General features: G+C 46.8%; 1 protein-coding gene across 1 annotated transcript in view; it reads left to right on the top strand.

Annotated features, from left to right (window-relative positions):
• LOC139237844 (hepatic lectin-like) overlaps nucleotides 1-12,521 on the top strand; it is a 54,076-nt gene that overhangs the window by 16,292 nt on the left and 25,263 nt on the right. Inside the window, exon 2 of the mRNA XM_070867069.1 lies at nucleotides 5,335-5,456. Within this exon, the coding sequence (XP_070723170.1) occupies nucleotides 5,335-5,456 (122 nt within the window). The remainder of the gene's footprint in view (nucleotides 1-5,334; nucleotides 5,457-12,521) is intronic.

Below are 12,521 nucleotides of genomic sequence, written 5' to 3'. Positions count from 1 at the left end.
GGATTGAAGTCGGATGAGGCAGGAACAAGTGTTGGGAGGAGCAGAGGCCGTGCCGGAAAAATCCACCAAGCCGCAAGCACCCAGGGTGATGCAACAATCCCATGAGGATGGAGGACAGCTCACAGCAGTTCAGGAAATGGTCCAGCTGTTGAGGACGAGTGTCGACCTAGTTTGAGATGTGCTGCAGACCAATGGCTGGGATAGCTGCCAGCATCGCCACCTTTGCTCAGCAGCATACTGCCAGTATGGAGCGGCTCGTTAATGTGGTGGAGCACAACACCGACTCAGTTGAGGCGATGAGGCAAGCGACAGCTTCTGGCCATGTCATGCAACCCCCCGAGCCCACACCATCGAGGTCGACAGATCCCGAGGAGCCGGAGATGCCAGCGCCTTCAATCATGCCCCCTACCTTCTCTCCAAGACGAACATGTCAGCAGCGCTCCGGCTGCCCTCCTGCACAATGTGATGGAGTAGAGGTGGTGAGGGGCAGGGGTGCGGCTTGCCATGGTGATGGTGAACCCATGAAGAGGACGATGGGCGTTACATCGGGGGGCGGGGGGTAAGAGGTAGTGAGTAGAGGGATGGGTGTTGGTGGTGGATATGTTCTTTACTCCTCATTAAGTTGTGGCTGTTGTTTCACATGGGTCGTTGTCAGTGTCACTTGACTGGTCTCAGAACAACTGTATATATGTTGGGTTCAATTGGTTGCATGGTCTGTCACCTTTGCATGCTGCACTATTCAATACAGTCACATTATTCACCCACTCTTGGTCAGTGTCTCATTTTTAAAATTATCTGGGGTGTGTCCTGAGAAAGACAAATCTTCTTCAGGTGTACTGCTGTATGAGGAATCTCTTGCCCTCCACATATGATGCAAACGATTAATGGGTCCTGTCATCAGGCGATTGGGTCCGACATTGAAGGGTCATCAATGCCGGAAGGCTGTCACTCAATGAGAGACAGTCACGCTACTTGCAGAGCACACATTAAGGCTTGAACTTCGGTCCACTTTTTCTTAGGTCCACCATCGCGGAGTCCCACCCCTGATATGACATGTTCCTCAGTGACCCTGCAGTCCATTATATATGTTTTCCGTCTTCTATACTTGAGGTGATGCTGTTCTCACCATCACATGCTGCGACCTGCCAGAGCATTACATCTTCTCATTTTCACTTATTTACTCTGACATAAGCTCTTTCCATTTGTGCACTCACATTCTGTCAATAACTCTGTTCTGCCTGCAATGGTCTAAAATCTCTTGTAGGGCATCTCCTTTGAGCCTTTACCATCTCCCGCTACTTATTGCTGCTTCCTCCACCACACCTTCTGTAGAATTTACCAATATCTCGCAAAGATTCCTGGTACCTTTCCCCTGCAGAGGAGAAGAATCCCTTTCTGGACTTTTAAAATGAGTTTAAAGGGGCAGACGAAGCCTGCAGGGGACAAAAGGGGATGCATTCATGGAGACCCCCCACCCCCATCCCCACCCCCTCAGTGTTTGGACTCATAGGAAAGGGAATTAGAAATGGACCTAAATTACAGAAGCCTGAGATCCCCATAACATCTATGGGAAGGAGCAGATCAATTTTAAGATTCTACAACATTTTGGCTGCGAAAAAGAGTTACCGAAGACAGGAGATGGGGCTAACCTCTGTGAAGCAAATTCGTGTATTAAGGATCCCAGACTGTCTGGGGGGAACTATGCAACACCAATTCACTCCCTAAGAGATAATCAAATTACCCAATCAAGCACAATGGAAATCATGGGCCCAACTAGATGGTCAGGAAACTGGACAATCCTAAAACAATGCAAAACCAGTGAGAGCACATTATCACACCCTAATCAAGTTACTGCTGATTAGCCCACCAAAAACACTGATAAAGGAGACATTTTAAAATCAATGGACAGAACAGTTTAAACAAAGCCCAAGAACTGATGTGGCGCAAAGATAAGGAAGCCTGTTTTAGTATCATTGAAGGCCTGTTCTGGCAGTTAGATGTGCTTCTAGAGACACTATTAAGTTAGCAGTCTCGCTGCATAAGTTCTACACCAGCCTCAAAGTGTGACCCCGAAACACCGGGGAAAGGAATCTCTAAAACCCAGAAGGACAGCACCACGACAGCAAACAGGCTTTCAAAACGACTATCGGAAGGTTGCGGGCCATTGCAACCTACCAAACAGTCAACCGGAACCAACCCGACAAAACCGAAGAAAAAACCGAAGATTTTACCACTCTACAAGCTGGTCCTACGCTACCAAGGGGTACAGACTACAGAACGTGGACAACTAAGGCGAACCCCGGAGTTGGAACTGTCAAAAGGGGATTGGTGAGCATGACCCCTGAAACCCCAGAGCTATAACTTAGTTAGTTAGGGGAATTGGGAGGTGGGGGGGGGGGGGGAGGGGTGGAGGCTGGGATAACTTGTGTAAATGTATCTGCATTCTCCTCTTTACCCCATTTAGAGTTTAAGCTGTATTCTTTTCCCCACAGGCTGCAATTTGACATTTTATTCAATGTGTTGTACCCCTCAGTGTGTATTGGTATTAATATTCCGTGTGTGTTTTTAAAGTCGTGCCTTTACTTCTTTTTAAACACAATAAAGCCATACTTGCTTCCTACCTTGAAACCGATTGTCTGTCCAAGTCTGTCACAGTCCCTTCATAATTCCAGTGTCTAGAACCAAGAGTGTGGGAGCGATTCGTAACCGCTCATATACGGTCAGAAGGGAAAGCTGACCCCCTGAAAACCACACCTTACACTTCCCTTCAACAGAGAACTTTTCATTTTGATGTCTTAATTCATTCTGTGCAGCTTCTGGTCGATCAGACAACTAATTCTGAGCCTCTGATAATGGTGCAGCATATGGAAGCAACCCGGAATGTGCAGCGCTGGAGCACTCAGAACGATTCTCCCTGCCGCCCGATTTACAGCCAGCTCAGACCATCATTTTGCCAGCGGTCCTTCTGGCGGGTGGGAGCACGATCCTACAGGATCGTGTGCGAAGAATATCCCTGTTTTTGAGCCTCCGGCATGGGCGGGCGGCAGGAAGTTGCGCCGGTGGTACTTCACCAAGGAATCTCCTGCCAGGCAGGACCTGGGGGTGGCAGATGAGTGGGACCGGAGTACTCTGGGGGAAAAATACATTTGGGTGGAACCTCGGCGGCTGCTCACACCAAGTTCGGGCCCACAGTCGCAGAATAAGTGGTCATCTATTTAGGACTGAGATGAGGAGAAATGTCTTCATTCAGAGGGTTGTGAATCTTTGGAAGTCTCTGCCACAGAGAGCTGTGAATGCTCAGTCATTGCGTATATTCAAAAAGAGAGATCGATACATTTTTGGATACTAAGGGAACCAAGGGATATGTGGGAAGGTGGAGTTGAGGTAGAAGATCAGTCATGAATGCTGCCTGGACTGGAGAATTTTGGCTATGAGGAAAGATTGGAGATGCTGGGTCTGTTTCCTTTGCAACACAGGAGGCTGAGGAGAGACCTAATTGAGGTGTATAAAATTATGAGGGGCCTGGATAGAGTGAATAGGAAGGACCTGTTACCCTTGGCAGAGGGGTCAACAACCAGGGGACATAGATTTAAAGTAATTGGGGGGAGGTATAGAGGAGATATGAGGGGCAAGTTCTTCACCTGGAGGGTGGTGGGGGTCTGGAACTCAGTGCCTGAAAGGGTGGTAGAGGCAGAAACCCTCACTACATTTAAAAAATACTTGGATGTGCGCTTAAAGTACTGTAACCTACAGGGCTACGGACCAAGTGCTGGAAAGGGGGATTAGGCTCTCGGTCAGCCGGAGTGGACATGATGGGCCGAAATGGCCTCTTTCTGTGCTGTAAATTTCTATGATTCTATGGTGGTATTGAATGGTGGAACAGGCTCGAAGGGCCGAAGGGCTTACTCATGCTCCTATTTCTTGGTGCAGAAATCCCAGTTTCTTCTTCCCATGGGCGTTCGACTAAAAATAGGAGAAAAGGCGCGCACTTACCTTTTGGTCGATCCTGGTCCTGAGGCCTCCTCTTCTTGACAATGGAGCGCGTTCACGTTGGAATGTCGGCAGGAGTCACGTGGGCCTGGACACCCAATCACAATAAAGTATTTTCTCATTCATAGTAATGAGTTTTGTAAGACCAAAATTCCTATTACTATGAATGAGAAACACCCCCAAAAACTACATGAAACATTAAAAAAACACCTCACATAAATACATTATATAAATTAAAGTTGATAGAAATGTTTCTATAAAAAAAAGTTTTAATTATGGTTTAAAATAAAATTATCTGAGTGGGCAGGATTTTAACATAAATATGTATTTTTAAATGTTATTTTTAAATGTTTTTGATATGTTTTGAAACAGGCGCAAGAGTTTTAAGGACATTTGCAGGGCAAGAGACGGGCAAATACTGCAGTCTCTGCCGTGTGACTGTCCTTCTGCCCGAGATGCATGTGATCTGTCAAGCTAGAAACTTGACAGATCGGAAAAGCCGTTTTTGCACGCATGCACATTGTGTGCTGAAAACCGGCTTCTCCGTTGCCTTTCCGGGTCCGTAAACACTCCGTACGGACCCAAGGAGGCCGGAATTTCAATGGCTGTTTACACCTTTTCTTCAAGAGTTTCATCAATCTTCGACCATAGCTCCAGCAGGACGTCTGAGGAAGTCGCAAAAATTATCCTTTTTATTCTTGTCACAATATGCAGTGAGAAAAATGTGCTTCAGCTACCTCCTTCACCTACTGCAATGTGATATAGATGTGCTTAAAATTAACTTTGGTTACAGATTTTTTGATCTAGATCGCTGGAATGTTTTAAGATAATTTTAAAAGTTAATCTATTTCAGCTTTTCTTTCATTTGACCTAAGCACTTACTGTGTTATAAACAAAACTGGTAGCACAAAGGCGAAGGCTGAAAGAGATAAGGTGGGTCAACAACTAAAAATGCGGCCTGAGCTAAACCTGCACATTGGTACCTACATATTACTTCGGCACAAGCCAAGGTTGCATTATAGTATAATAGAACCAGGTTCCCTTTAACTACAGAGTGTTCTCGAGAGTCAGGAGTCAGGACCTGGTGGGCGGGAGCTGGTCGCTCCAGGACTTGTGTTGTTCTCTAGGGTCGGAGCGTGCTCTTGAGGTGGTCGGAGCCTGGGAACCAGGTTGTATTACTTGCGTGTTATTTAATATAAATGGAAAGATCAAATCAATCAGTGTAATAAAGCTCATTATAAAAAATCCTCCTGCGTGAATCATAAGCAGATATTGTCGCCGGACTAACAACCCTTTCTTGTGACGAAATCTGCTAACACAGCTACATTGTTATTTACCTGACAGGCATATGTACAACGGAATGTACAACGGAATGTACAACATGATTATTGGATTGGACTCGATGACCGTGTTGAAGAAGGGAAGTGGCGCTGGGTGGATGGTACAGATTATGTTTCATCTGTCAAGTGAGTATGGGTTTGTATCACACAGTAAGGTCATTTTCACTTTCACTGCCTGGACGTAATCTGACAGAGTGCATCGCCCACCATATTGAACGTGTTCAAATTTTGTCCCGTGGATTTCTTGTAATCAGAGCTCACACTGTTTATTCCCTCCCTCACACGCGGATGTGCCACTTCATGCTGATGCTTCACAACGTCCCTACTCTTCTTTTAAAATTGTGACTCCTGGCCCTTTATTTTAAAAAAGAGGCAGACAGAAAGCAGGAAACTATAGACCAGTTAGCCTAACATCTGTCATTGGGAAAATGCTGGAGTCCATTTTTAAGGAAGTAGTAGCAGGACAGTTGGAAAAGCATAATTCAGTCAAGCAGAGTTTGCATGATTTTATGGAAGAGAAATCATATTTGACAAATTTGCTGGAGTTCTTTGAGGATGTAACAAGTAGGGTGGATAAGGGGCAATCAGTGGATGTGGTGTATTTGGATTTCCAGAAGGCATTCGATAAGGTGCCACATAAAAGGTTACTGCACGATAAAAGTTCACGGGGTTGGGGTAATATATTAGCATGGAAAGAGGATTGGTTAACTAACAGAAAACAGAGAGTCGGGATAAATGGGTCATTTTCCGGTTGGCAAAAAGTAACTAGTGGGGTACCACAGGGATTGGTGCTGGGGCCTCAACTATTTACAATTAATATTAATGATTTGGATGAAGGGACCGAGTGTATTGTAGCCAAGTTTGCTCATGACACAAAGATGGGTGGAAAAACAAGTTGTGAGGAGGATGCATTGACAGTCATTTTCCAACATTCCATTGACTCTGGATCAGTTCCTATGGAGTGGAGGGTAGCCAATGTAACCCCACTTTTTAAAAAAGGAGGGAGAGAGAAAACAGGGAATTATAGACCGGTCAGCCTGACCTCAGTAGTGGGTAAAATGATGGAATCAATTATTAAGGATGTCATAGCAGTGCATCTGGAAAATGGTGACATGATAGGTCCAAGTCAGCATGGATTTGTGAAAGGGAAATCATGCTTGACAAATCTTCTGGAATTTTTTGAGGATGTTTCCAGTAAAGTGGACAAAGGAGAACCAGTTGATGTGGTATATTTGGACTTTCAGAAGGCTTTCGACAAGGTCCCACACAAGAGATTAATGTGCAAAGTTAAAGCACATGGGATTGGGGGTAGTGTGCTGACGTGGATTGAGAACTGGTTGTCAGACAGGAAGCAAAGAGTAGGAGTAAACGGGTACTTTTCAGAATGGCAGGCAGTGACTAGTGGAGTGCCGCAAGGTTCTGTGCTGGGGCCCCAGCTGTTTACATTGTACATTAATGATTTAGACGAGGGGATTAAATGCAGTATCTCCAAATTTGCGGATGATACTAAGTTGGGTGGCAGTGTGAGCTGCGAGGAGGATGCTATTAGGCTGCAGAGTGACTTGGATAGGTTAGGTGAGTGGGCAAATGCATGGCAGATGAAGTATAATGTGGATAAATGTGAGGTTATCCACTTTGGTGGTAAAAACAGAGAGACAGACTATTATCTGAATGGTGACAGATTAGGAAAAGGGAAGGTGCAACGAGACCTGGGTGTCATGGTACATCAGTCATTGAAGGTTGGCATGCAGGTACAGCAGGCGGTTAAGAAAGCAAATGGCATGTTGGCCTTCATAGCGAGGGGATTTGAATACAGGGGCAGGGAGGTGTTGCTACAGTTGTACAGGGCCTTGGTGAGGCCACACCTGGAGTATTGTGTACAGTTTTGGTCTCCTAACTTGAGGAAGGACATTCTTGCTATTGAGGGAGTGCAGCGAAGGTTCACCAGACTGATTCCCGGGATGGCGGGACTGACCTATCAAGAAAGATTGGATCAATTGGGCTTGTATTCACTGGAGTTCAGAAGAATGAGAGGGGACCTCATAGAAACGTTTAAAATTCTGACGGGTTTAGACAGGTTAGATGCAGAAAGAATGTTCCCAATGTTGGGGAAGTCCAGAACCAGGGGTCACAGTCTGAGGATAAGGGGTAAGCCATTTAGGACCGAGATGAGGAGAAACTTCTTCACCCAGAGAGTGGTGAACCTGTGGAATTCTCTACCACAGAAAGTAGTTGAGGCCAATTCACTAAATATATTCAAAAGGGAGTTAGATGAAGTCCTTACTACTCGGGGGATCAAGGGTTATGGCGAGAAAGCAGGAAGGGGGTACTGAAGTTTCATGTTCAGCCATGAACTCATTGAATGGCGGTGCAGGCTAGAAGGGCTGAATGGCCTGCTCCTGCACCTATTTTCTATGTTTCTATGACACAAACAATCTGCAAAGGGATATAGACAGGCTAAGTGAGTGGGCAAAAATTGGGCAGATAGAGAGTATAATGTGGGAAAATGTAAGGTTATTCACTTTGGCAGAAAAAATAGAAAAGCAAATGATAATTTAAATGGAGAAAAATTGCAAAGTACAGAGGGATATAGAAAGGCTAAGTGAGTGTCAAAAATTTGGCAGATGGAATATAATGCGGGAAAGTGTGAGGTTATCCACTTTGGCAGAAAAAATTAAAAACATTATTTAAATTGAGAAAAATTACAAAATGCTGCAGTACAGAGGGACCTGGGGGGTCTTTCTGCATGAAACAGAAAAAGTTAGTATGCAGGTACAGCAAGCAATCAGGAAAGCAGATGGAATGTTGGCTTTTATTGCAAGGGGGATAGAGTATAAAAGCAGAGAAGTCCTGCTACAACTGTACAGGATATTGGTGAGGCCACACCTGGAGTACTGCGTACAGTTTTGGTCTCTGTATTTAAGGAGGGATATACTTGCATTGGAGGCAGTTCAGAGAAGGTTCACTAGGTTGATTCCTGAGATGAGGGGGTTGACTTAGGAAGAAAAGTTGAGTAGGTTGGGCCTATACACATTGGAGTTCAGAAGAATGAGAGGTGATCTTATTGAAACATAAGATAATGAGGGAGCTTGACAAGGTAGATGCAGAGAGGATGTTTCCTCTCGTGGGGGAATCTAGACTTCGGGGGTATCGTTTTAGAATAAGGGGTCGCTCATTTAAAACTATGAGGAGGAATTTCTTCTTTGAGGGTTGTAAATCTGTGAAATTCTCTGCCCCATAGAGCTGTGGAGGCTGGGTCATTGAATATATTTAAGATGGATATAGAAAGATTATTGAGCGATAAGGGAGTAAAGGATTATGGGGAGCAGGCAGGGAAGTGGAGCTGAGTCCATGATCAGATCAGCTATGATCTTATTAAATGGTGGAGCAGGCTCGAGGGGCCGTATGGCCTACTCCTGCTCCTATTTCTTATGTTCTTATTTTCTCCCTAACCTATTTAATTGGCACAAACTGTCAACTGGAACACAAATGTATTCCCTTCATCATCTTATAAACCTCAATCAGATCACCTCTAAGGCTATGCTTCGCTAAGGGGTAGAGTCCCAACTCTTTTAGCCTATCTTAATAACTTTATACTGGGAATTAGTCTGGTGGCATCCACTGCACCCGTTCCAAAGCCTCAATACCACCCATCATGTGAGGAGACCAAAAGTGAATCCCAAGTGTGGCCTGATCAAGGTCTTGTGCAAGCACAAAATACGAGACCCGTCTCATACTGAATTGTTGTATGAATGCACCCCAACACCCTATTCACTCTAGCTATCGCTTCACGGCATTGCTCATGTACTTTTAGAGCTGTATGCACTAGAATGCCCAGATCTCTTTCTTTCTCCACCTGCTTTCGTGCATTTCGCTAAAGGGTTGATCTATGTGGAGCATTCGCCCTGCCCACAGGCATAACACTGGACTTTTCCAAATTAAACATCATTTGTCAGTCATGATCCCCAATCTCCCAACACATCAAGATCCGCCTGACGCCCTCAAGCATCATCTACAATCCTAACGCTCGCACACATCCTGGTATCATCTGAAAAATTGTAGATCGTGCCACAACACTTCGTCCAGACCATTAATGAAAGAGCAACGGACCCAACACCGATTCTATTGTGTTCCTAACACAGATAAGGCTGCACACGGGGAGGTTAAAGTAACAGTGACCTCAGTCTTTATTAAGACACTCCAGAGTGAGGAATAGGCCTTAGGGGCCGGTTTATATACAGTGCTCCCAAGGAATGCTGGGATCCCTTGGGACTTCAGGGGATGCGCTCCCTGGTGGCGGAACATGGGAGTGCATGCTTTGCAGATACACAACATCAATCCCCCGCCCCACCCCCCCACCAAAGTCAAAGTGAAAACTATTTACAAGGTGAGGCGGTCAGGAGCCTTTCTTTCCCTGGTGGACTGCCTCGGTACAAATGTCTGTTCTGGTGTGTTGGCTGTGCCCTCGCTGGGCTGGCGTGTTGTTGGCCCTGCAGAGCTGGGTGAGCCTGGCCTTGCTGGGATGTTGGGCATGGTGAGTTCAATTTCCTGGTCCGGGGTGGTGTCGTTGATCCTTTGGCTGTGTGTTGTGGGCTCGAAAAGGTGGTGTCTGCTGTGGGTTGTTCAGGGCAGTCTGTGAACTGCAGCCTCGTTTCGTCCAGGTGCTTTCTGCAAATTTGTCCACTGTCCAGTTTGACTACAAACAACCTACTCCCTTCTTTAGCTATCACCGTGCCCGCGATCCACTTGGGACCATGTCCATAGTTTAGCACATACACAAAGTCATTCAGATCAATTTCCCGTGACACAGTGGCGCGACCATCGTTTACATTTTGTTGCTGCCGCCTGCTCTCTACCTGATCATGCAGGTTGGGGTGAACCAGCGAGAGTCTGGTTTTAAGTGTCCTTTTCATGAGTAGCTCAGCCGGGGGCACCCCTGTGAGCGAGTGGGGTCTAGTACGGTAGCTGAGCAGTACTCGGGACAGGCGGGTTTGGAGTGAGCCTTCTGTGACTCGTTTAAGGTTCTGTTTGATTGTTTGTACTGCCCACTCTGCCTGCCCATTGCAGGCTGGTTTAAACGGGGCCGAGGTGACATGTTTGATCCCATTGCGGGTCATGAATTCTTTAAATTCGGCACTGGTGAAACATGGCCTGTTGTCACTGACTAGTATGTCAGGCAGGCCGTGGGTGTCAAACATGGCCCTCAGGCTTTCAATGGTGGCAGTGGCGGTGCTTCCCGACATTATTTCACATTCAATCCATTTTGAAAAAGCATCCACCACCACCAGGAACGTTTTACCGAGAAACGGGCCCACATAGTCGACATGGATCCTCGACCATGTTCTGGAGGGCCAGGACCACAAACTTAGTGGTGCCTCTCTGGGCGCGTTGCTCAACTGGGCACACGCGCTGCATTGCCGTACACAGGACTCTAAATCAGAGTCGATACAGGGCCACCACACGTGGGATCTGGCTATCGCTTTCATCATTACTATACCCGTGTGTGTGCTGTGGAGATCCGAGATGAACGTCTCCCTGCCCTTTTTTTGGCAGCACTACGCGGTTACCCCACAGCAGGCAGTCTGCCTGAATGGACAGCTCGTCCTTTTAGTACTGGAACAGCTTGATTAGCTCTTGGATTTCAACGGGGATGCTGGTCCAGCTCCCATGCAGTACACAGTTTTTTTACTAGGAACAGCAGAGGATCTTGGCTGATCCATGTCCTAATCTGGCGGGCCGTGACAGGTGATTTATCATTTTCAAACGCTTCCATGACCATCAACAAGTCTGCGGGCTGCGCCACCATCAACAAGTTTGCAGGCTGCGCCATTTGCACCCCTGTGGTAGGCAATGGTAGCCAACTGAGAACATCCGCACAGTTCTCGGTGCCTGGCCTGTGGCGGATGGTATAGTTATATGCTGATAGTGCGAGTGCCCACCTTTGTGTGCGGGCTGAGGCATTAGTATTTATCCCCTTGTTTTCAGCGAACAGGGATATGAGGGGCTTGTGATCGGTTTCCAGCACAAATTTGAGGCCAAACAGGTACTGATGCATTTTCTTTACCCCGAACACACACACTAATGCCTCTTTCTCAATCATGCTCGAGGCCCTCTCAGCCTTAGACAAGCTCCTGGAAGCATAGGCGACAGGTTGCAACTTCCCCGCAACGTTAGCTTGTTGTAATACACACCCGACTCCGTACGACGACGCATCACATGCTAGCACAAGTGTTTTACACGGGTTATACAATACAAGCAGCTTGTTGGAGCATAAAATGTTTCTGGCTTTCTCAAAAGCAATTACTTGGTTTTTTTCCCCATACCCAGTTCTCACCTTTACGCAATAACACATGTAGGGGCTCTAAGAGGGTGCTTAACCCCAGTAGGAAGTTACCAAAATAGTTGAGGAGTCCCAGGACGTTCTATGGCCACGGTGCGTTCCTGATAGCCTCTGTCTTGGCATCTGTGGGCCGAATGCCATCCGCCACGATCTTTCTCCCCAAAAGCTCCACTTCTGTTGCTATGAAGACACATTTCGACCTCTTCAGCCGCAGCCCTAAGCGATCCAGTCGCTGGAGGACCTCCTCCAGGTTTTGTAGGTGCTCAACGGTGTTCCGACCCGTGACCAATATGTCGTCCTGAAAAACCACCGTGCGTGGTACCAACTTGAGTAGGCTTTCCATGTTTCTCTGGAAGATCGCTGCAGCCGACCGAATTCCAAACTGGCATCTGTTGTAGCTGAGCAGTCCCTTGTGCGTGTTGATGCAGGTGAGGCCCTTTGAAGACTCCTCCAGCTTCTGCGTCATGTAGGCCGAAGTCAGGTCGAGCTAAGTGAACGTCTTGCCTCCTGCCAGCGTCGCAAATAGGTCGTCTGCCTTAGGTAGCAGGTATTGGTCCTGTAGCAAGAAACGATTAATAGTTACCTTACAATCGCTGCAAATCCTGACCGTGTCATCACTTTTGAGTACTGGAACAATCGGGCTGGCCCACTCACTTAATTCCACTGGGGAGATGATGCCCTCGCATTGCAGCCCGTCCAGCTCGATTTCCACTCTCTCCCTCACCATGTGAGGGACCGCTCGCGCCTTGTGGTGAATGGATCGTGCCTCTGGGACCAAGTGGATCCGCACCTTTGCCCCGGAAAAGTTTCCAATGCCTGGCTCAAAAAGGGAAGAAAATTTGTTCAGAACC

The sequence above is a fragment of the Pristiophorus japonicus genome, chromosome 24 (genome assembly GCF_044704955.1).
Source record: "Pristiophorus japonicus isolate sPriJap1 chromosome 24, sPriJap1.hap1, whole genome shotgun sequence".
Classification (NCBI taxonomy): domain Eukaryota; kingdom Metazoa; phylum Chordata; class Chondrichthyes; family Pristiophoridae; genus Pristiophorus; species Pristiophorus japonicus.
Note: the sequence above shows the minus strand (reverse complement) of the source record. Positions and strands in the feature narration are given on the sequence as shown.